Below are 26,708 nucleotides of genomic sequence, written 5' to 3'. Positions count from 1 at the left end.
CGGGTCAGCAGAGGAGGTCTGAAAAAAACCACTTGTTTTTTTTTTTGCATAACAGTTTTTAAGAGACTGCTTACTTCTTATGAGTGCTCAAACTAAGCATTAGGGTTCCTTCATTTTTATGCACTTCAAAATAATCCTTGTTTAATATTAACGCTATAAATTGTTTCAACAAATAAAAAGTAGTGAAGTGAAGCAAGAGCAACCAAAATGGTCACGCAGTATATGGAATTACGTAACAAATCTGTTGTGAATGCAGTTGGATGCAAAGGGGCAAAAAACAAATAAAGTTCAACAAGTAATTTATGAAAATCAAAAAAGTGCTTTATTGCTGTGTAAAAAATCACAATTCCACTAACAATCAGAACTCCATTCAATATGCCAACACCCACTTAATCCTCTCAAAAGGGTGCAATCTCACCGACCATGGAAGTGGATGTTAATCTGCGAAAAACAAGCGGCGTCGAACTGATGACCATCTCCTCGGGTTCCTATAGCAACAAAAACAAACTAAACAATAACAACAGCACACCGTCATTTACCTTGAGTCCATTGCCTCCTGGTAGTCCACCCGCCCATCACATTAGTTGTTGTGGTATACTCGGTCGTTTACTTTGTACTGGCGCTGGCAGTACAGCTAAAACTGGCAGTAGCAGTAGTGACTACAACAATTTCAACAGCCTTTTACCCATCACCGGAAATCACCAAACTTTACGCACAAATAATTCAGCAGCCACACCAAGTGCGGCATCTGTTGTTTCGGCTGTATGCAAATCAGGTCTTACCCGTCGTCCGCAGTCACGTCGCACGCCACAGGAAATTTACTTTGAAAGTCGTGGCAAGTCTTGTAAGAAACTGCTTAAGTTCAATGGATACTCAAACAAGGTGAGTTATGCCAAATATTACATATTATATTAAAATATAAACACTGTATTTATGCACTTATGTATATGTATGCGCAAATGCCATATAAGTGGTTGAGTCTACGCAAATTGGTTTATTTGAAAAAAAAAGAATATATATATGGGGTATTCCATTCCATTTCGACCAATTTTGAACCCGAACCCTTTAGAATTGGCTGAAAGTTTTTCTTCTTTTTCTAGCTTACGAAAGACGTTTTTCAGAAGTTTTTCAAATTTTTTCATCCAACTCAAAAAAAGTTATGAATTTAAAAAAAACACCGTTTTCGTTTTCAAAATGCTATAAATTTTTCAAAAATTGACCGTTTCGGATCTTTTTTTTTTTAATTTGTTTTTAAATGTACTTTTCGGAAAAAATTCAAAAAAATGTTTAAAGTTTTTTTTTTTGTAATTTTTCAGTTTTTCGAGATTTTTTCGAATTTCGCCCTTTTTTTCTCATAAAAAACTTCAATCAATTCTGCAATCATCCACACTAATCCCGGAACGGGCCGAGAATTGTTTTTGTTTTTTTATTTAATTGAAAAAAAAAAACTTTAAATTTTTTTTGTATTTTTTCCGAAAAGTACATTTAAAAACATATGTTTTAAAAAACAAATGATCCCAAACGGTAAATTTTTGAAAAAGTTATAGTATTTTGAAAAACACCGTTTTTTCAAAATATTTAAAACTTATTTTGAGTTGGAAAACGGTGTTTTTTTCAAAATGCTATACCTTTTTCAAAAATTGACCGTTTGGGATAATTTTTTTTAAAAAAGTTTTTTAAATGTACTTTTCGGAAAAAATACAAAAAAAATTTAAGCTATTTCTTTCAATTAAATAAAAAAAAAAAATTCTCGGCCCACTCCGAGATTAGTGGGGATGATTGCAGAATTGACTGAAGTTTTTTATAAGAAAAAAAGGGCGAAATTCGAAAAATCTCGAAAAACTGAAAAATTACAAAAAAAACTTTAAACATTTTTTTGAATTTTTTCCGAACAGTACATTTAAAAACAAATTAAAAAAAAAAAGATCCCAAACGGTCAATTTTTGAAAAAGTTCTAGCATTTTGAAAAAAACGGTGGTTTTTTTAAATTCATAACTTTTTTTGAGTTGGATGAAAAAATTTGAAGAACTTCTGAAAAACGTCTTTCGTAAGCTAGAAAAAGAAGAACAACTTTCAGCCAATTCTAAAGGGGTCGGGTTCAAAATTGGTCGAAATGGGATGGAATACCCCATATATATATGTTTGAAATATCAACATTCAGAAAAATTGGACGAGATAGTAAACTAGAGAAAGAAAAACGGTGATGAGGTATTAAAAATAGGGCGAAAAGGAAAAAATCTAAGGAAGAAAAGGGAGAGAATAGAAAATAAAAAGGCGGAGAACCGTTACGAAAGGGATAGTGGGAAAGTAGAAACAGAGAAAGGTGGAGGGAAAGAGAGCTAGAAGAAGGGGAATATAAAGAGGAAGTAAAAAGGAAAGAAAGTGGGAGACAAATAGAAATAAAGATGAGAATCAAAGGTATGACGATTAGCAGAACAAAAGGGGACGGTGGATAAAGAATGGGCTGCGGAAAATTTAAGGCAGAGGAAAATAAACGGTTTTTAAAAGGAATGGGTAAGAACCGGACTGTATTCGACTGTACCGAACAATTATCTGATGAAATTTTAAAAGTTCGTAAAATCTTAACTATTGGTTGTATGGGACACACCTTATTACATATACTACAGATCTTAACGATTTTCTTAGACCACAGTATATGTCATATGCGTCAGCATCTTGTAAAATTATAGATGTTAAATTAGAAAGAAATTACGTAATACGTCTTATCTGGACAATCGGTTGTATGGGAAATATATTGTGGATATATCCGACCGTAACAATTTTTTCGGACAACAATGCATGCCATATATGTACATATGTTAGCTGCTTGTGAAATTTCAAGTTTCAAGACAAAAATCCTCTGAATTGAAAAATCTGTTGTGTGGAGCAAGGTATAAAAATGAAGGAGTGTTAAAGGAATCGAGAGGCTGAGCACTAATCGGTGAAAAGGAGGGTGAGGGTCAGGAAGACGGAAAACGGAAAGAAACCGAGACGGAGAGAACTTAGGAGGAGAAGTAATAGTATAAGGGAAAAGTAGCCAAAGACATTTGGAAAATGAGATATGCGAGGGAGAAAGAGAGAAAAGGGAGGATTGGAAGAAACAAAAAAGAACAAGCGAAGGAAGTTCTTACACCTACAGTGCCTGTACTTCAAGAATTCAATTACAAGCGCTTATAATTATAATTCCTTTTGTCCAGTACTGAGGTACTGATGCTAGGACTTGTATTGTTTCTTAATAACTATTAAAAACCTGACATCTACTCTAAGAGATTGTTCAATCTTAAGATAAAATAGCTACATAAATAAATGTTAAAAATTCAACTAAGTTCTTAAAATCCAGGCTTCGTTAAAACAATAAAACTTTCTATCGGAAGCTTCCATTTTATTAGTTGAGTTTATATGTGACCTCAGTTTTCGATTTTAATAAACTCGCAACTAATTACAACATTCACTATGCTATGAATATATAAAACCACATACAAAGCCACAAAACTTAAACTAAAAGCAAGCTACATACTGCATAGAATCGTGTTTACATCGACGTACATATGTATATACTAAAGTATATAAATAAATTTCTGGTATACTACATACGTGTTTTGATGCAGATGCGGTACACTTATGTATATCAATTTATGCTTTTGTCTACTTTGAATATAATATGTTAAGTACTTTGTAGCCAATATTGGCGGCAAAATGTGTTCAGTGGTACGTTTATTGGCGTACATGGCGTATGAGTGATCAACTTGCCATCGATATGAAAGGTTCGTCAAGTGCATTGTTGTAAGCATGCGATATTCGTCGATTTCATGGCACGTTTAATGCTGTCGTGCCAGTTTGCAAATGCCTATAAATCAACTGCAAATGCCATTTTAGTTTTTCCAAAAAAAATCACCTAAGAAAATTTGGCATCCTTTGTATGGAGCAGAATGCAGCTAGCACTAGTTCGAGAAAAGGAAAAACTGAAGTTTGATAAGTGTGTAACTCATGCTACGCATTGTCGCTTTAATATTCGCGGTTGAATATCGGTACGACCCTCGTGTTAAGGCGCGTTCCGATGTCTAGTGTAATGTTCCTATAGGAAATGGCTCTGACATTCAAAGCTTGTGAATTACTCTAGGAAAATGTGATAAGATGTACTCCTAATATAACTTCCCAACGAAGAGTCGCCCTTGCCGACAAACGCTACATTGGTCTGAGTAGGCAATTGAAAAGTAGAGTCCTCTCTCGACAAACGTAGATAGTGCACAAGTCACTTATCGTATCCGTCCTGCTTTATTGTGCAGAAACATGGCCCATAACAAGATCGGATGAAGCGGCTCTGGAGTAACTCTACGCGGCAGCGACGGTTAATGATGAGCTGTGTGAACTTCATGTAGTCATCAACGTAGTTCAGCGAATTAATACACAGCTGGACAGGTTATATTATGCGAATGTAAAATGACGCTCCGGCCAAAAATGTTTTTATATCAGGACCCGCCCATGGATGCTGAAAGTACCAGGTGGAAAACGATTTAGGTTCCCTCGGTATTACCAATTTGCGCCAGTTAGCCTAACAAAGAAGTGACTGCCGTGTCTTGTTGCGCGGCCAAACCATTTAAACGGGTAAGCGCCAAGTAAGTAAGTAAAGTATAACACCCTTTTTACCGCGGTCTACGGTCATTTTAATTTTACAATTCGTTGGATTTATTCAGAATTGTTCCTTAATATTAATTTTATTAGACATTTTCAGCTTATTCAAAAGCTGGTTTAAATTTAACACAGCACAGGGAGATGTTGACAAAATATAGCATATTCAGTTATGTTGTTATTATTTCTCACTTTTCACTACAATATTAAGAGGAAACATTTTATTTGTAACCAATACTTTAAATAATCTAAGCACTATAAGGTAGCTGAATAAACACGTTGAGTTCAACAAGCAGAAAAATGGATGCTCCGTAATTGGACGTAAAATCCAAGTCGATGAGTGAATCAAAAATACTAAAACCCGTGTTTTTGCAGAAAGCGCCCGTTCTTTTCAAATATAATTTGAAGCGTATAAATTCATAAGTTGTACAATTATACCCGTTTACACACATTGCTCCACGAACACACTTAGTAATATTCTTCGCAAACTTAACTGTCGATCAGCTGTATTATTGTAAAAAAAAATGTGATTATTATACGAATTAAGAAATGTCAAGGTTAAGAAAAAAATCAAAACTACAAAACTAAAGCGTCTTTACAAAGACGTCCTGATGTTGGAGATTTTTGATGAAAATGATGGCTGTTATGCTTACAAAATTCGTTAAGTTTACCGCATTTACACCAGGAAATGTACGCTTAAATTTATAAAAATTTGGATAATACAATTGTACAATTGATTTTTCACAGTTCATTACGCACTAGATAAATTTATACGTTTACACACTTTGTAAGGCATTTAATGGGTGCCCCTATTAACCCAATAAAATGTCAGAATAAATCCTCTTTTGTTTAACAATTATCCCACACTTGGACTGGTAATAAGGTTTATTTTAGAAGTTGCTAGTAAACTTATATCATTTCAATATCGAATTTGCAATTGTTTTTGTTTTATCGGCCTATTGATAAAGGATTCAGGGTTCGATTCGAGCTCAAGGCCAGAACGATATGTTTTTTTTTGTGTAATTTTTCTACAATTGAATTATATTTTGCTTTTGGAATAGTTAGATAGATCCATTTCGAAGGGTGCTAAGCCTTCATCATTAGTACGCTTTAGGCACGCTGCGCTAACCATTTAGCTATACAGCGGTGGTTTGTTTGACTGATAAATTGCTACTTCTATTTCTCTTTACAAATTATATTTAATGTGTTCTTGGTATATTATTGAGTTTGTATAACTGTTTCTGCTCAATACTGCCTTTAGTTAGACAGGCAAAATAAATAAAATAATTTTAAAAAAATTTTAAGTTAAACGGTTTTATTGAAAGCAATACTTACATTAAGTAATAATAATACTAAAAACTAGAAAATAATTAGGTAGGTCCTAGGTACTAGCCATCATACCCCTCATCAATCTAGGGCGTTTATCAGGCAATTAAATAAAAATGTTGAATGCGTCAAATTTCTATTGATAGACATAAGTAAGACCAACTGAGCCTTATTCAGGTTATGCTATGCCTCACATCTATAGAAATTTCACGCGCCCAACGCTTTTATTTAATTGTCTGATAAACGCCCTAGATTGATGAGGGGTATGATGGCTGGTACCTAGGACCTACCTAACTATTTTCTAGTTTTTAGTATTATTATTACTTAATGTAAGTATTATTTTCAATAAAACCGTTTAACTAAAAAAAAATTTATATTATTTTATTTTCAAGTTTTATAGTCTTTATCGCCTCTCATTCTATTTAGTTCATTTAGTAACTCATTATTACACGGACTCTTTCCTGACAATTTGTTACAACCTAAGTCCTCAATACATAATCCTTCCGAAGACTTTACTCGAATCGGTGCCACATGTGCTTGTCCCTCCTCGAACTCCAAATTATTTTGATGTCACTTCTACCGGACTAGCGGGATTTTTTTTTTTTATAAAGCGATTTCTATTTCTGTATGTAATATGTGTTCCAAATATGAGCTTATCGGACCACAAATACGATTTTTTGAAATATTCCGATCCATGCGCCACCTATCGGAGTTTTTTTAATCTTATTAGTGCATTGTCATCGGGTTCTGAACTATATTCCAAGTTTCAAGCTTGTAGCTTATCGGGAATATACTTAAATTTTAATTACAAAATTCGTTCACAACGGCCGTACCTGTCAAGTCAAGCTAAATAAAACCGTTTAAAAAGCTGCTTTTCAATAAAATCGTTTCCTTATAAATGCATTTATTTTTTTCAAATTTATTTTCTTTTGGGTTTATTTAAATTTATTGTTTGAATAACTTTTGATTGAATACACATAGCCCAACCCTGATACATAATCACATATGTATATATGTATTCTCAATCTTAGCGTATGCGGATAAAAGACCTTAGACTACATTATAATCGTTGTTGGCTTTGTTACAAGGGTAAGCCAAGTTGATGCGCCTTTCGTGCAACTGACTCAATTTGATTCCTTAATATTGAATATCTTTCTATTCATAGATTTTGAAGTGAGTGCAATTCCTTTCTGACATTGGCTTTACAGTTACAGTAATAAATTCTTATTCTAAGCTTGAAACTTGTGTAAAAGGAAAATTAAGATCTAATATTGTAAATATGCACATAACTTCACACATTGTAGATATAAAAGAGCTGTGGAGAAGATGGTAAAATTTTTAGTAGTTAGTTAGAACTAAGCTTCAGAATTGAGTAAAATTTAACGAAATGCATTTAAATATTTTAGGGGATTAGGTAAATTCTTTAAAAAATCGTTAATTTAAAATCGGTTTTTACACTACTGGATGGCTAAAAGTTGATTACACGAGGTACCAAAAGTAGAAGAAAAGTGGCAAAGGCCTTTGGCGTAAAAGTTTGGGTATATAAAAAGCTTTCTTTGATTACAATAATTACAGCGGTGCATAGTACAAAAACTGAACTGCATGTTTAACATGTTTGAAAAACTGAACTGCATCTATCGACATGGGCATACGTCGCCATGCTTCTTGGGAGTCTAAATGTCTCGAAGACCATGTAATTTGGAATGCAAACACTGCTCGAAATCTGAGGCTAAAGAAGGCTTTATAGGTTAGATTAAGTTGGCCTGGCCGGTTTGTGAGGACTTCACAAAGTGTTACCGGAAGTTTGTTCAACCACCAAGCTAAAAACCCTATCAAAAACCAGAACTTATATTATAAAATAATCTCGGCCTTTTGGCAGATACTTAAAGCTTTCTAGAACCTATACCACATGCTGCTTCTAGATCTGACTGTTGTATAGCTCCTAATAGTCAGAGATTTAGCCTGGCAAGCGCAGGGCGTGAGCACAAAATGTGATCGATCGTTCTCCCCTTTAACCCGTCGTTCCTACATCTGCCATCAGTGACCAAGCCTAATTTAAACGCATGTGACGCGAGAACTCGTAAGTCAACAGTCCTATCTTTTTAATGATAGGAGTAAATTTGTTAGTTTAAGGTTGTAAGACCTACACATTATCTTCGACACTTTACAGCCCCGCGCTTGGGTCCACACCTTTCCCACTTGTTCAGTCATGTGTAACTCTTGACTTCTCCGAATCTTGAGCAATCTGAATGGGACGTCTACGGAACAATCTTTGAGGGTTGCGCCGTTTCTAAATAGTTCATCCGCTTTTCAGTACCATCCAATCATACTTTGATATATCTCGGTCAGAGCTCAATGTAATGTCAAAAACATTGCTGTATGCTGGCCCAATATATGCAGAGAGACTGCTTCTGTTGGCTATCCGCAAATTGTCTATATATAAAAAAAAAATAGAGACTCACCTTCGCCATTCGTACATCCTCCTTCCCACGCAGTGTGTGCGCATTTACATTCGCGCCTTCAACCAACCACTCTCTCTCTTCTACTTTCTTCTAACTGTCCCCGGTGGTGTCTCGCAGTAGGGATATATACGTATGCACCTTTGCTTTAAGGCTTTCGATGTCGTTTTTACTTCGACTGATTCTAGCGTGCTAGGATTGTTATCCTTGACTCTTCTCTCTTTCGCATATAAACTTTTGTAAACTATAACTTAGTGCTGATTTTCATCCCTAGACCGAAATACATTAAGACATTATAAATATCCGGCTTATGAAAATAATGTATACGGATAAATGGGACATGGACAACTAAAACAGTGTCAGATAGAAAATACAGATCTGTCGCATGTGATACAAGAGCTCGAACAAACCGAACGACCAAATGGAGAGGCGATGCCAGCAGAGACGTGTTGCGTAGTCATACTGGGCACAGCGGAACAGTGTACACCTAATATCCGGTTGCTTGCATCGAATACGGGAGAGTAGATATGTTTGAAAGATAGTTGGCTTAAGGACAACGATCCCTGGCGCTGTTGGTGTCCCACACAATGGCCAAAGAAAAGGTCTTATTGGAATCACAAAGACGTTTCTAACTGAGACGTTTGCATGGAAGCATAAGGACCCAAATTCCTGACAACTGCACTGCATTCTCAGCCCATGAGCACTCAATAAAATTAGTTATTCTTGATCCTTCAGGTCGGCAGTGCATGAGATACGGGGTCAGCCTCCCGAAAATACAAATTTTACCAATGGCAGATTCTGCAAGCTGATATGAAGTTTAGAAAAAATTCCGATGCGGCCAGAAATGCCAGGAAATCTACTGGTATCTTGGAAGAAAAGACGAGAGCAATACACGATCTTGTGAGAAGAACCAGGATAATTATTTGACTCAGAAGATTTTCTTGAAGGAGATTTAGTGCTGTTATACAAGCCACAACAAAGGAAGGCTTGTCCGCGTAATTTTAGTGTAAGTTGGAAGACCCGTACAAAGTTGTCAATCGGATCAAGGATGCTGTTTATCGCATAAACGCCTTTGGCAAACCACGATACAATATGAAAGTAGTACATTTGGAAAGACTAGCAGCGTTTGGATTGAGAACGATCAGATTTAGGTGGAGGACAGTGTGACGAATATTAGCAACTTGGACATATCAGTATGTTGCTCACCACTATATGTAACATATATTGTTTTTGTGGTTGAAGCGATAAAGGCACTCTCCCAATGTTTTCGGAACTATTGTCGATGTTGATGATCCTTTGCCAGATCCGGTATGCTCCGTTTGCAAGCACCATTAAGGTACAGGCCCGACCATCTCTGGAACGATTTAATGTGACCACATTGAAACTTCTGCGCCAACCTGCAGCCTATGTTACGATAGATATAAGCCCTTAGAAATACCTCCGATCTAGTCTTACTACAGTCAGGAACTGACAAACTGATTTGTCGCTTCGATCATCTTCTTGGTGACAACCGGTCACGACGTTTGCTGCCTTTAGAATTTATGAACTTACTGGATTCTTTTTGTGACCTTCCTTTAGCTTATAAATCCCTTAGTGGCAGTAGCGTCCTTGCTGTGCTAAGGTTACTTCACATGGTGGCTCAGTGAGGGGAAAGCTCGGTTCAAATATCCCGCTATATGCGTGTCAGGCCACTCAACTACATAGTAGGGCGCTGTGGAGTTTGGTTAAGCCCTCGCACGAGCCGGAACAGCTTCTTAATGCCAAAAAATAGGCGAACAAGTCAGTTAATTCAAGGAGGACTTATGTCTTACGTATACGCATGTTTTTCCTATGCTTCATACAATAAATTCATATTTCAGATGTTTTCCAATTTCTTTTAATATAAAAAATAGGCAAGTATAATTGCGAAAACAAAAATATCATTTAGGAGCGTTTTTTAAGGATGTGGTGGCGCTGTTTCAAAAGGGAATGTCAAAACACAGTTATATATGTCAAATGGGGTCGATGGCAACCGAGGAAGTGGAACTACCGCTCATTATTTGTATCATCGCTCTAACAATAAAAAATAATAATTTTGATAAAAAACAAATCTAAACTAATACAAAAGAAGCCACTTATTTTCAAATGAGGACCTTAACTCCAACTATAGTTTTATCGATTTTGGTTATTAGAAAATAAAAAACTTAATTAAAATTTTTCGCGAACCCATAGAAAAATCTTAACGTCAATTTCTGTGTGACACCCCTTTATTGTCAGAAATCGGGTCCAAAATCCATACGTGATATTTTTAACCTAGGTAAGAGTGAGCCTGAAAAAATTGTTTAATTAAATTTATTACTTAACTAATACACCAATCTATGCCTTTCATATCCGTTTTATTAATCAACATTAATAAACCTTAGCGATGTTGGCCCACTTGCAACAGAACACGTCAATGATTCCTTTTAGGCGATAACTGCGCCAACTGGTAACAGCGAAGCCTGTTTTTGCCGATCCTTTTAATTGCTAAGACTCCTCCTTTTTATAGTTGCACAGAAAAAAGCTAAAAGTAGAGACATTGTAAATGTGATTTAATTATGCCCAATTTTATAAAGAAGAGAAGAGGAGTATAGTGAATGGATTTAATAGACTTTTGAGTATAAAAAGTTTCCATATAATTTAAAAGTTAATATACTGCAAAGAATTTGAAGCTGCAGTAGTTAGTGTACCTCTAGTACACTGGCAAGACTTATTATTTTTCAAGTGACTCGGTATCACGAATTTATATGACCAAACTGCTTAAATTCAATGAATTTATGGCTTCTCATAGCTAAGCTCTCCAGCTATCCCTTTCAACGATGGTGCTCCCAATTCTGCCGTCCAAAAAAAATGTGAGTATCTACATTCTTACTGAAATTACATATTGAACTTAAGTTGTTTGTAACTTTCCAACGTATGCTGCCATTGCGGATAAGAAAATTGTGATATCTTCTGCATAGACGTCACAATTACAAATAGAAGCTATCACCTGGTTTTTAAAGTGATTATCGTGGTCTCATCCTGTGTCTCTTTCTAATTCCCGCTGAAAATAGCCGGTCGTATGCGCCGCCATAATGAACATCCTGTCAAAACGCAAAAAAGTAGCAATGTTGAAAATCCTGTCAGGCAGTTGACGGGTAAGATATCACTCTTGTTTTGTCCACAATGTATGCTGCATTTTTATAGAAAATAAGTATTTTGGACTAATTTGGATGTGATGCAAAAAAAGTTCAAATTTGAATTCCTTCTACGCGAATTTGACGTTTTTTTTTCAATGGCTAATCTTCGAAAAAACAGTGTAGATACCCACATTCTATATTAGGACGCTAGAATTGTAGTCAACTATCGCCAGCAATGGAAGACTGGCGTAACTTGCTACGCAACGGCCAAAACAGCATAAGCGTCAGTTATGATGGCTTTTACTATTATATGGAGCTTATCGTTTATTTTCTTATTATCTTCAAGGTAACATATCTTTTAGCAGTACTGCCAGAATTGGTTATGCCACTTTAAGACATATCGGACTTTCAAACAACTTTGTATAGGTAATCGTTGCGTAACAATGCCTTTCGAGACAAAACATTTAAGATGGCTTTACGGTTTCTTTTTACTCTAATTTTTGCGAAAAAGGGGTGTTCTAAAACACGTTTCCCAAATTTAACTCTTTTTGCAGAACCGAAGATTTCGCCTTGAACAATTTTTAAATTGTTTAGCACTTGATGCTGACTACATATGCTATTTTTTCCAACACTAACGGATATTGTAAAAATGCTTGGTTTTAAATTCACCCTAATACAGATGTACATTTTTACAAATTCAAATAAGTTTTTGAATTGATGTGAACAACATTGCCACAGGCAAACTAAAGTGCTGCTAATTAAACGTTAAAACTTCAGACATTCCACAGAAGGTGCACCACAGGAAGCTCTTCAATATGTGTGTTTGTGTGTAGCACCAGTTTTATATGAAACCACTGTGAAATGTACAAATCACACAATTCCTATGGGCTACAAAACGGAAGTGAAGACCGAAATAGAAAAGTAAAAATAGAGAAAATCTCAACTGAAGTGAAAAATCAAACTTCGAATGGAAAATAAAATTTAAAGATATAAACCAAATCATTGAAATTTACACTGCAATGTGAGTAAATGGAAAAGTTCGAAGGACAAATGAATCGCTAGGGATATGGGGTGAAATATGTAGGTCCCACTGAGAAAGCATACTGACAGTTAAAATAAAAAGAAATGGAAAGCTCATTCACCATATCAAGTGACATCATCAATTTCAGTCTATTTTATTTTTAGGGTGGAGTATAACTGAGTTTGCTGCAGCTACCCATGACTAGTTCCAGTTTAAACTTAAGTGCTCTAATGCCAGTGTAATTCTGCCAACAAAATTCTACAAAGCATTCTTTTTATTTTCTACTTGAAAGGACGACAACCCAAATAGGGAGAAAACAGGAAATATGATAAATATAGAAAAAACATCAAAAAAATCCAATGAATGCATAAACAAAAAAGTGAAAGAGTGCAGGATACTCTAACCAGCAATGATGTTTGCAAAAGCTATCAATGATGCATCAGCCCAAATGCCCAGCCATTGGCCTAGCCAAGCAGCAGTCAGACAGTCTGTCAATTCAAAACAAAGGATGAATAATGCCGAGGAGATGTGTGGCAACATTGCCTCGTGAGGACACAATTGCAGGCATCACTGGACATACAAATAAGTGACAGGAGACGTGTTGTTGCTGCCGCATACACATATGCATACATAGGCATTGGTTCAATTTACAAACCTTAATTTGTGCATATGTGTGCATGTGTTTGTTTGCATCGAGTTGTCTGGACAGCTTGCAGCTAATGCTTTTTGGCTGTTGATGGCACGCCAAGCCGTCGAGCTGCAGCCAAGTAGCCAAAGTACTAAATACTTGCGGTAAGCTGGCTGAAATAACCACTTTGGCAAAGCAAGTTGCAACCGCAGTAGCGTTCATTTTCCACGTTGAATATAAAAATATGTCAGAGCATAAATTGCGGTGAAAGCTATAATTATCAACGTAATTAACTAATTGGAAAGAACATTTGATTTCTTTTTAGTTATTTTTTAAATGATTCTACGTATACGTGACTCCAAGGGCTTTTGATTTCGCCCTGCAGAGCTTTTTCATTTTCTTTTACTTAATATGGTAGGTGTCACACCTATTTTACAAAGTTTTTTTCTAAAGTTATATTTTGCGTCAATAAACCAATCCAATTACCATGTTTCAACCCTTTTTTCGTATTTGGTATAGAATTATGGCACTTTTTTTATTTTTCGTAATTTTCGATATCGAAAAAGTGAGCGTGGTCATAGTCAGATTTCGGCCATTTTTTATACCAATAGAAAGTGAGTTCGGATAATTATGTGAACTGAGTTTAGTAAAGATATATGAATTTTTGCTCAAGTTATCGTGTTAATGGCCGAGCGGAAGGACAGACGGTCGACTGTGTATAAAAACTGGGCGTGGCTTCAAACGATTTCGCCCTTTTTCACAGAAAACAGTTATCGTCCTAGAGTCTAAGCCGCTACCAAATTTCACAAGGATTGGTAAATTTTTGTTCGACTTATGGCATTAAATGTATCCTAGACAAATCAAATGAAAAAGGGCGGAGCAACTCTATCAACATTCAAGTTGATATTTTAAAAAAACTCTTTTATTTTGGTTTGCAATATAAAATTTATTTTTGTTTATTTTTGAGTTTAAATATTTTCCAACTAATTAGAATTTTCTTTTTTTGAAGTTATTCAAAATTTTAAGTTAACACGAAAACTCAATTAAGATTATTTTAAAAATTAAAGTAAAGAGTACAAATTTGTTAACACTATATTTACTCCCCCTCCAAGAAAATTTGAAACAAACAAATTATTAATTAATATTAAATGTAACCTTTTTTTGATTTTTGTTGTTTAATGTATTTGTATTTAAATTAGTGTTAATAAGTATGTTTGCTGGTTTAAGTAAATCAATTGAAATATTTTTAATATTATTTTTGTATTGAATTGTAAATGTTTTATGTTTCTTAGAGAATGTCTTCTTGTGCCATTGGAATTTGGTGGTAAGCACGCACAAGATCAATTTTGGAAAAAAATTTTTTGTTTTTTAAATAAATTGTTAAATCGTGAATATGTGGTAAAGGATACCGATCTGGTGTAGTAATAAAATTAAGTCTTCGATAGTCTCCGCAAGGTCTCCAATCATTTGGTCCTTTTTTAGGAACGAGATGAAGTGGAGATGCAATAGGAGAATTTGAGGGTCTGCATATACCCGTTTTAACTAAAAATTCAAATTCAGCTTTAGCAATTTTAAGTTTGATTGGATCAAGACGTCTTGGTTTCGAAAATGGTAAAATACCTTTTGTTTCTATCCTGTGAACCGTATGGTGTTTAACTTTTTTAGTATAATCTGGTTCACAGGTAATAGATGGAAATTCATTAAGTAATTTTGAAAACTTATTTTCGACAATAGGAATTTTGAGTGAGAAAATATCAGAAAATTCAGAAGATCCAGCAACTTTAATTTTTGTAGTAGAATCCATTATTTCTTTATTTTTATACTCAGTTGAGCAGAGCTCACAGAGTATATTAAGTTTGATTGGATAACGGTTGGTTGTACATATATAAAGGAATCGAGATAGATATAGACTTCCATATATCAAAATAATCAGGATCGAAAAAAAATTTGATTGAGCCATGTCCGTCCGTCCGTCCGTCCGTCCGTCCGTTAACACTATAACTTGAGTAAATTTTGAGGTATCTTGATGAAATTTGGTATGTAGGTTCCTGAGCACTCATCTCAGATCGCTATTTAAAATGAACGATATCGGACTATAACCACGCCCACTTTTTCGATATCGAAAATTTCGAAAAACCGAAAAAGTGCGATAATTCATTACCAAAGACAGATAAAGCGACGAAACTTGGTAGATGAGTTGAATTTATGGCGCAGAATAGAAAATTAGTAAAATTTTGGACAATGGGCGTGGCACCGCCCACTTTTAAAAGAAAGTAATTTAAAACTTTTGCAAGCTGTAATTTGTCAGTTGTTGAAGATATCATGATGAAATTTGGCAGGAACGTTACTCCTATTACTATATGTACGCCTAATAAAAATTAGCAAAATCGGAGAAGGACCACGCCCACTTTAAAAAAATTTTTTTTTTAAATAAAATTTTAACAAAAAATTTAATATCTTTACAGTATATAAGTAAATTATGTCAAAATTCAACTCCAGTAATGATATGGTGCAACAAAATACAAAAATAAAAGAAAATTTCAAAATGGGCGTGGCTCCGCCCTTTTTCATTTAATTTGTCTAGGATACTTTTAACGCCATAAATCGAACAAAAATTAACCAATCCTCTTGAAGTTTGGTAGGGGCATAGATTTTATCATGCTAATTGTTTTCTGTGAAAACGGGTGAAATGGGTTGATGCCACGCCCAGTTTTTATACACAGTCATTCGTCTGTCCTTCCGCATGGCCGTTAACACGATAACTTGAGCAAAAATCGACATATCTTTAATGAACTTAGTTCACGTACTTACTTGAACTCACTTTATCTTGGTATGAAAAATGAACGAAATCCGACAATGGCCACGCCCACTTTTTTGATATCGAAAATTACGAAAAATGAAAAAAATGCCATAATTCTATACCAAATACGAAAAAAGGGATGAAACATGGTGAGGTAATTGGATTGGTTTATTGACGCGAATTATAACTTTAGAAAAAACTTTATAAAATGGTTGTGACACCTACCATATTAAGTAGAAGAAAATGAAAAAGTTCTGCAGGGCGAAATAAAAAACCCTTAAAATCTTGGCAGGTATTATATATATAAATAAATTAGCGGTATCCAACAGATGATGATCTGGGTCACCCTGGTCCACATTTTGGTCGATATCTGGAAAACGCCTTCACATATACAACTACCACCACTCTCTTTTAAAACTCTCATTAATACCTTTAATTTGATACCCATATCGTACAAACACATTCTAGAGTCACCCCTGGTCCACCTTTATGGCGATATTTCGAAACGGCGTCTACCTATAGAACTAAGGCCCATTCCCTTTTAAAATACTCATTAACACCATTCGTTTGATGCCCATATTGTACAAACAAATTCTAGGGTCACCCCTGGTCCACCTTTATGGCGATATCTCGAAACGGCGTCCACCTGTTGAACTAAGCATCACTCCCTTTTAAAATACTCATTAACACCTTTCTTTTGATACCCATATTGTACAAACTAATTCTAGAGTCACCCCTGGTCCACCTTTATGGCGATATCTCGAAACGGCGTCCACCTATGGAACTAAGGATTACTCGCTTTTAAAATACTCATTAACACCTTTTATTTGATACCCATATCGTACAAACGCATTCTAGAGTCACCCCTGGTCCACCTTTATGGCGATATCTCGAAAATGCGACCACCTATACAACAACCACCACTCCCTTTTAAAACCCTCATTAATACCTTTAATTTGATACCCATATCGTACAAACACATTCTAGAGTCACCCCTGGTCCACCTTTATGGCGATATTTCGAAACGGCGTCTACCTATAGAACTAAGGCCAACTCCCTTTTAAAATACTCATTAACACCATTCGTTTGATGCCCATATTGTACAAACAAATTCTAGGGTCACCCCTGGTCCACCTTTATGGCGATATCTCGAAACGGCGTCCACCTGTGGAACTAAGCATCACTCCCTTTTAAAATACTCATTAACACCTTTCTTTTGATACCCATATTGTACAAACTAATTCTAGGGTCACCCCTGGTCCACCTTTATGGCGATATCTCGAAACGGCGTCCACCTATGGAACTAAGGATTACTCCCTTTTAAAATACTCATTAACACCTTTCTTTTGATACCCATATTGTACAAACAAATTCTAGGGGTCCACCTTTATGGCGATATCTCGAAACGGCGTCCACCTGTGGAACTAAGCATCACTCCCTTTTAAAATACTCATTAACACCTTTATTTTGATACCCATATTGTACAAACAAATTCTAGGGTCACCCCTGGTCCACCTTTATGGCGATATCTCGAAACGGCGTCCACCTGTGGAACTAAGCATCACTCCCTTTTAAAATACTCATTAACACCTTTCATTTGATACCCATATCGTACAAACGCATTCTAGAGTCAACCCTGATCCACCTTTATGGCTATATCCCTAAATGGCCTCCACCTATAGAACTATGGCCCACTCCCTCATAAAATACTCTTTAACACCTTTCATTTGATACCCATATTGTACAAACAAATTCTAGAGTCAACCCTGATCCACCTTTATGTCGATGTCCCTAAATGGCATCCACCTATAGAACTACGGCCCACTCCTTCATAAAATACTCTTTAATGCCTTTCATTTGATACACATGTCATACAAACACATTCCAGGGTTTCCCTCGGTTCATTTTCCTACATGGTTATTTTCCCTTATGTAGTCACCATAGCTCTCAACTGAGTTCGGTTACACCCGAACTTAACCTTCCTTACTTGTTAATATTGACAATAATTCCGAATTTTTCTAAAAAGTTTGCTCCTAAAATTGGTGTATCAATGTTCGCAAAAATCAATGGAAATTCAAAATCTCTTCTTAAACCTAAATCAAGAACCGTTTGCAGCGGTCAAAGTAAGATCCGAATTTCTTTTATAAATTTTAAATTCAGAAAAAGGAATAACTGATACAACTGCGCCGGTATCGATAAGAAAATTAAGTTTATTGAATTTATCAAATATGAATAGGCGACGAGTAGGTTTAATAATAGTTCCATTATCCGTCACCGTCATAATGGATCGTTTCAGTTTAAATTTTGTTCGCAATTTGAATTATGATTTTGATTAAAATTGCATGGGGGTATACATTTAAGAGCGTTATTCTTAAAATTTTATTGTGATACCAACAAATAGTTGTTTGTGAATTAAATTTACGATTGTTTGAAAAATTTCTTGATCTTGAAAAATTTCGAGATTTAGATCTATTTCTATCTTTAGATCTTGAACGGATTTGTAATTGATTAATATCATTAGAAATTTTATTTAAATTTTGATAAATAGCCGTAGTTAATTCAATTAAATTTTTAACGCATTGTTCTAAAATATTATTATTTACACTTGAGACTATAGAAGATTTGGAAGAATGAGGCTTATTGATTAAATCAAAAAGTTTGTCAGCTAAAATAATAATTTCATCTCTGTTTTGATTATTATTGGAAGTCAAATGCATTTGTATTTCTTGTGGTAATTTACGAATCCACAATTTAAGGAGTAATTCTTGGCTAACTATGGAGTCAGAACCTATAAGTGATTTCATAAATCTGAATAATTCAGATGGTGAACGATCACCAAGTTCATTTTTTGAAAATAATTGTTCTAATCGTTTTTCTTCGCTAAGAGAAAATCTTTCACATAGAATTTTTTTGATTGTATCATATTTATTAAAAAGAGGAGGAGGGTTAATAACATCTAAAATTTTAGATATAGTATCTCGTTGAAGAGTAATTAGAACATTTTGAAATTTTAAATTATCATCATTGATATTGTTAATTTCAAATTGTCCTTCAACAAGCAAAAACCAGGCATCAGGACAATCTTGCCAAAATTGTGGTAATTTAATAGATTTAGTAGAAGGAAAATTTGTAAAGTTATCTTGTGTTGAAGTATTTTGTGTTGTATTAGAGATGTTGTTTTGTGTTGTATTAATGTTAGAATTTTGAGTTGTATTGTGAGTCATGATGTTATTTGTATGGTTGATATTTTGATTTTCTGAATTTGTAAAATAACGAGTTCGTATTGGTGAACGTAGAACCATATGAAAAGAAATTTAAATGAAAAATTTGAAAATAAGAAAATATTTAAGAATTTTTTGGAAAGGGAGTTAACAATTTAAATACAATATTTAATTTTATATAAAAAATAAGTAAATTTAAATAACTTATATTAAAATTTTTAAGATATAAAAATAATCTTAAAATAAATTTGAAATTTTATGTTAATATTAAAATAAAAATTTTATTTAGAAAAGTTAAAATTATTTAAAATTTATATTTACGATTTATTACTATGGAAGAGTTCATTGATAAATTTAAATATGCAATGGCTTTAAAATATAATGATGCTCTTATTTGTGTAGAGGACGTTAAAGATCATGAATGGTTCCAATAAACGGTACACTATATGACGATGTTGCTTGTTGAATGTTAAAATACTTGGATATACGAATGAAATGTAGGGAGAGGTTAGTGACACTATTTTGTAGATGAAACTTCCTGAGTAATGCTGGATCAATTTTCCACAGCTGTGGTAGTATTTGAAACAGTGGCAGTATTGTTTTCATCTGGCATTTATTTTTAAAAATGAGTTTTAGCGTATTTACACTTCTCGTTTTAAGTGTTTTATATTGCGTAACTTAAAGATATGTTGCAATGTGTTGCGAAAAATCACTCAAAAATTTAATTTTTTTAATTATTTCACAATTTTTTTGTTGCATTTTTAACTATTTTATTATTTCTATCAAAGTTTTAACAATTAATTAAGTTATTTTTGTTTAGTTCAGCGGCTGTTGTTTTAACAAAATTAGGTGTACTGTTAAACACTCTGCGACAATGGTACATCCTTTATTGGTTGTCTTCTAATGTTTTATCACAATTAATTTAACAGGTTTTTTAAACTTTTGTTATGAGCTTTCGTATATATATATATATAATTAAGCGCGAAAGTTCGGTTTAATTATTCATTTCGCTCCTGTATTAAATGTTCTAGTTCACAAACTACACTGGGTTGTCTTCATTTTCTTCATATATTTTTAAATTCTGTTTAGCAATTCATAATGACTTGAACCAAATATGTCTTTTATATTTTAGTTTTGCATTTAATATTGACAAGGCGATTGTTGAAGATATATTGAAACTTCTTATTAGCTTCTTTTAGAAGCTACTTTCAGTTAGATGTGAAAAATTGGTTGCGCGGAAGAATTACACCACTTTTGTCAAAAAAGATAAAATATATTGTTCATGAAATTATTGTTATTTAATTGGTTCGATTGAGGATCGCCATATATCAACATTCAAGTTGATATTTTAAAAAACTCTTTTATTTTGGTTTGCAATATAAAATTAATTTTTGTTTATTTTTGAGTTTAAATATTTATTATAATTAGAATTTTCTTTTTTTGAAGTATTTCAAAATTTTAAGTTAACACGAAAACTCAATTAAAATTATTTTAAAAATTAAAGTAAAGAGTACAAATTAGTTAACACTATAGCCACGGCCATTTTGAAATTTTGTTTTATTTTTGTATTTTGTTGCACCATATAATTACTGGAGTTGAATGTTGACATAATTTACTTATATACTGTAAAGATATTAAATTTTTTGTAAAAATTTCACTTAAAAAAAAATTTTTTTTAAAAGTGGGCGTGGTCGTCCTCCGATTTTGCTAATTTTTATTAAGCATACATATAGTAATAGGAGTAACGTTCCTGCCAAATTTCATCATGATATCTTCAACGACTGCCAAATTACAGCTTGCAAAACTTCTAAATTACCTTCTTTTAAAAGTGGGCGGTACCACGCCCATTGTCCAAAATTTTACTTATTTTCTATTCTGCGTCATAAGTTCAACGCACCTACCAAGTTCCATCGCTTTATCCCTCTTTGGTAATGAATTATCTCAATTTTTCGATTTTTCGAAATTTTCGATATCGAAAAAGTGGGCGTGGTTATATTCCGATATCGTTCATTTTAAATAGCGATCTGAGATGAGCGCCCAGGAATCTACGTACCAAATTTCGTCAAGATATCTCAAAATTTACTCAAGTTATCGTGTTAACGGACAGACGGACGGACGGACGGACGGACGGACATGGATTAATCAAATTTTTTTTCGATACTGATGATTTTGATATATGGAAGTCTATATCTATCTCGATTCCTTTATACCTGTACAACCAACCGTTATCCAATCAGAGTTAATATACTCTGTGAGCTCTGCTCAACTGAGTATAAAAACGTTTAAACAGCAATATATCGGCACTCTGATCTTTGGGAATGTGCCTAGCCTTTTGTAACAATATAGAGTTAGCTTAATGTGAAAATGTGCTAAATCACTTTTTTTGAAACATTGTATTTTAATGCAGTTTTAAAACTGAATTAAAAATACATTAATCTCAAAAAAAATATTTAAATTTTTTATTTTTACGTGCTGTGGGCAATGATGTGTAAATGTGCTAAGTCGTCAGCTGTTAAAAAAAATGTGCTAAGTCAACCTGTCAATAATATCAATCTGGATTTAGTCTTTTCATTGTGCGCGCATTTTATTTATTTATTTAATTCATTCAGTCTAAAAGTACATACTTTGTTGTTGTTGTTGTATTAACGATAAAGACACTCTTAAGAGCACTATTAAGGTATTACTAGCTCGACCATCTCGGGAACGTTTTATATGACCACATTAAACCTTCTAGGCCATCCCGCCCTTCCCACCCCCTAGTTCTATGAGGAACTTGGGGTTGCCAGAGCCTCGGCTGTCAATGAAACAGGATTCGCCACGGTTAGGTGAGTTGACAATTGGGATGGAAAAGCTTTATATTGTGCTGGCAACCCCTTGAAATTGGTTTTACCCAATTGAAACATGCCTTTGGTGTATACTATAATCTACTTCAATTCTTACATGGCGATAACTACATGCTTTCTTACAGACTAAAGTTAAACTTATATAAGCTATAATTAAAACTAAGAACACTACTGATTGGGTTTGCTAGATGTATATTCCTAGTTATAGATTCATTCATAGCATAATTCGTTTTATGACTTATTTCGATAAATATAAAATTTAATTTTCGCTGAATTTACTGCAAAAGATAATACGGCTTTTTCGAAAATTAGCACATATTTGGTTAGGTGCAACATTTACGGGTAGTTGCATATGCATTTGATTTTGATTTTTATAAATTTTTTTTTTTTTTTTTTGTAAAAACGAATTATTCTTTTGGGGCTGCTGACAGATGTTCGCTTAATGAAGCAAAAGGCCTGTATGAAAACTTAATTATTTCATTAAATAGGATTGTGATTGTTTAAGTTTCTGTGTGAAAACGGTATAAATCAGAGCAATTTATGCTAAAGTTTATTACATTATAGGCAAGCATAAGTGAGACACAAGTTCTTCTGTCGTGCAAGGCCTGAAAACCAAGCAATTTGCGCCTGCTGGTATACGATGGAAGGCCGTCTAGCAAATGAAGCATAGGTTAAGTAATTTTTGTAAATATTTTTTGAACTCTCTCAGTTTTATAGGAGTTAGATTCATAGAAAGGATTCCATATTATTGAGCAATATTCAAGACGACTTCTGACCCAGGATATGTAAAGTGCCTTCAACGTCATAGGGTCCTTAAAGTCACTGGTGTTACGTCTAATGAATCCAACCATTGCAAAGGATTTTGGAACAATAAAGTCAATGTAACTAGTAAAAGAGAGTTTGGAGTACGTATATTTAGATTTTAACTGAATAGGTTTAAGGTTACCTATGTAAGTTAGATTCAATAGTTACGATTTTCGAAGAACTGGTTTTTGGCGAAACCGAAAAGGGCAAACAGCTACACCAGCAGGCCAAAGATCAGGTTTGAGCATACTGTTAAACCAGGTTTCGAGAACACCAAGTTTAAATGTGATTCGTTTTAATGATTCCACGGCAGTACCATTCCTAATAAGACTGTGGCATGAAAGCAACCCTTTCTGTATCCCAGAGTGTTTGGGAACATAGTCAATTATATTATTTTCCGTGATTTTGGCAACATACTTCACCGCTTTCGAGGAAACCAAAGAGAACACCGCTTTGAGACAATTTTGTCAAATACTTCAAATTGTTCATAGCAATAAACCAAGGCGAAATCAGTACCAGGTGTTGTGATCCCAACAGCTGATTGCTTCTTCTTGATTAATTTCCATACAGCGGCTTGTACTTTAATATGTCACTTAATCGAAATTAATTAAAATTTTTTTTTGACTTAACATTCTTCTGCACGGCAACTTGATTGAATTCACTTTGCCACCACCTGGTATGGATTAGCCTTGGCAATAAACAATATTTTATTTGATTTTTAAGTTTTTAACATGTTTTTTTTTTTTTTTTGTATGTCTTTTTTGTACGCCTTTCTGCCCCTGCGTTTTTCTTCCTGAAAAGGCGTCTCCCTTCCCTTTTCAACTCGCGATAGCGTTCACACACTCCTCTTGTTGTGCTTGCTTTTAACGTAGCCCTTTAGGAAGCATTCTTTCGGTTGGAACGCGGCAGTCTTCATCGTACCAGTTGTTTTTCCGTGGTCGCCGGTAACCAATTTTTTCCTTGGCGGCAGTACGAAGTGCTTTGGAAATATGCTCCCACTGCTCCTACATTCCGTCGGTTTGAGTTGTGCTCTCAGAGAGCAGGTGTGAGAGTTGAGTTGCGAAATCATTGGTAGTCTGTTGCGATTGCAGCCTTTCGATGTCTAGATTTCCTTGTGTTTTTTGCTCCTTGGTTTTAGCCGTGCAGAGGCGGGTACGTATTTTGGCTGCGACGAGATATTGGTCCGAGTCGATGTTAGATGCTCGGATCGTGCGCACATTTAAAACAGTGGAGGCATGCCGTCTGTCTATCACAGCGTGGTCGATCTGATTACGAGTATTTTGATCGGGGACAGCCATGTAGCTTGATGTAACTTTTTATGCATGAACCTCGTGCTGGATATGACCGAGCACCGGCAAAGTCAATCAGCATCGGGAGAAGTTTCATTGTGTAGGCTGAGCTTTCAGACTGTGGGGTTAAAAACACCTTCTTTGCCCACCCTGGTGTTAAAGTCACCAAGCACGACTTTTATATCATGGCGGGGGCAGCGCTCGTATGTGCATTCTAATCGTTCATAAAAAGCGTCTTTCACTTCATAGTCTTTCTCCTCTGTCGGTGCATGGGCGCAGATGAATTATATATTAAAAAATTTTTCCTTTCTTCAATACGTGGCGACAAAGTCTCTCTCCCACCATGAATCCGTCGCCGAAACTACGCTTATTTGTATGGCCACTCCAATAGGTGTCACAATTTTTATACTCAGTTGAGCAGAGCTCACAGAGTATATTAATTTTGATTGGATAACGGTTGGTTGTACAGGTATAAAGGAATCGAGATAGATATAGATTTCCATATATCAAAATCATCAGTATCGAAAAAAAATTTGATTGAGCCATGTCCGTCCGTCCATCCGTCCGTCTGTCCGTTAACACGATAACTTGAGTAAATTTTGAGGTATCTTAATGAAATTTGGTATGTAGATTCCTGGGCACTCATCTCAGATCGCTATTTAAAATGAACGATATCGGACTATAACCACGCCCACTTTTTCGATATCGTAAATTTCGAAAAACCGAAAAAATGCGATAATTCATTGCCAAAGGCGCTTAAAGCGATGAAACTTGGTAGATGGATTGACGTTATGACGCAGAATAGAAAACTAGTAAGATTTTGGACAATGGGCGTGGCACCGCCCACTTTTACAAGAAGGTAATTTAAAAGTTTTGCAATCTGTAATTTGGCAGTCGTTGAAGATATAATGATGAAGTTTGGCAGGAACATTACTACTATTACTATATATGTGTTAAATAAAAATTAGCAAAATTGAATGAAGAACACGCCCACTTTTTAAAAAAAAAATTTTTTAAATTCAAATTTTAACAAAAAATTTAATATCTTTACAGTATATAAGTAAATTAAGTAAAAATTCAACTCCAGTAATGATATGATGCAACAAAATACAAAAATAAAAGAAAATTTCAAAATGGGCGTGGCTCCGCCCATTTTCATTTAGTTTGTCTAGAATACTTTTAATGCCATAAGTCGAACAAAAATTTACCAATCCTTCTCAAATTTGGTAGGGGCATAGATTCTATGACGGTAACTGTTCTCTGTGAAAATGGGCGAAATCGGTGGAAGCCACGCCCAGTTTTTAAACACAGTCCACCGTCTGTCCTTCCGCTCGGCCGTTAACACAATAACTTGAGCAAAAACCGATATATCTTTACTAAACTTAGCCCACGTACTTATCTGAACTCACTTTATCTTGGTATAAAAAATGGCCGAAATCCGACCATAACCACGCCGACTTTATCGATATCGAAAATTACGAAAAATGAAAAAAATACCATAATTCTATACCAAATACGAAAAAGGGGATGAAACATGGTGACTGGATTGGTTTATTGACGCAAAATATAACTTTGGAAAAAACTTTGTAAAATGGGTGTGACACCTACCATATTAAGTAGAAGAAAATGAAAAAGTTCTACAAGGCGAAATCAACAGCCCTTGGAATCTTGGCAGGAATATTGTTAGTGGTATTGCATATATAAATAAATTAGCAGTACCCGACAGATGATTTTCTGGATCACCTGGTCCATATTTTGGTCGATATCGCGAGAACGCCTTCACATATACATCTAAGGGCCACTCGCTTTTAAAACCCTCATTAATACCTTTCGTTTGATACCCATATCGTACAAACATTCTAGAGTCACCCCTGGCCCACCCTAACGGCGATATCCCAAAAAGGCGTCCACCTATAGACCTAATGTCCACTCCCTCTTAAAATGCTCAGTAACACCTTTCGTTTGATACCCATATCGTACAAACATTCTAGAGTCACCCCTGGCCCACCCTAATGGCGATATCTCGAAAAGGCGTCCACCTATAGACCTAATGCCCACTCCCTCTTAAAATGCTCAGTAACACCTTTCGTTTGATACCCATATCGTACAAACATTCTAGAGTCACCCATGGCCCACCCTAATGGCGATATCTCGAAAAGACGTCCACCTATAGAGCTAATGCCCACTCCCTCTTAAAATGCTCAGTAACACCTTTCGTTTGATACCCATATCGTACAAACATTCTAGAGTCACCCTTGGTCCACCTTTATGGCGATATCTCGAAAAGGCATCCACCTATAGAACTAAGGATTACTCCCTTTTAAAATACTCATTACCATCTTTCATTTGATACACATATCATACAAACACATTCTAGAGTCACCCCTGGCTCACTCTAATGGCGACATTTCGAAAAGGCGTCCACCTATAGACCTAATGCCCACTCCCTCTTAAAATGTTCAGTAACACTTTTCGTTTGATACCCATATCGTACAAACATTCTAGAGTCACCCCTGGCCCACCCTAATGGCGATATCTAGAAAAGGCGTCC

The 26,708-nt window shown here is 34.9% G+C and overlaps 1 protein-coding gene across 1 annotated transcript in view; it reads left to right on the top strand.

Annotated features, from left to right (window-relative positions):
- The first annotated feature begins 294 nt into the window (after nt 1-294).
- The window catches only part of LOC137244153 (uncharacterized), a 317,140-nt gene continuing 290,726 nt past the window's right edge, over nt 295-26,708 (top strand). Inside the window, exon 1 of the mRNA XM_067772744.1 lies at nt 295-882. Within this exon, the coding sequence (XP_067628845.1) occupies nt 424-882 (459 nt within the window). The 5' untranslated portion in view covers nt 295-423. The remainder of the gene's footprint in view (nt 883-26,708) is intronic.

The sequence above is a fragment of the Eurosta solidaginis genome, chromosome 3 (assembly GCF_040869045.1).
Source record: "Eurosta solidaginis isolate ZX-2024a chromosome 3, ASM4086904v1, whole genome shotgun sequence".
In the NCBI taxonomy this organism is placed as follows: Eukaryota; Metazoa; Arthropoda; class Insecta; order Diptera; family Tephritidae; genus Eurosta; species Eurosta solidaginis.
Note: the sequence above shows the minus strand (reverse complement) of the source record. Positions and strands in the feature narration are given on the sequence as shown.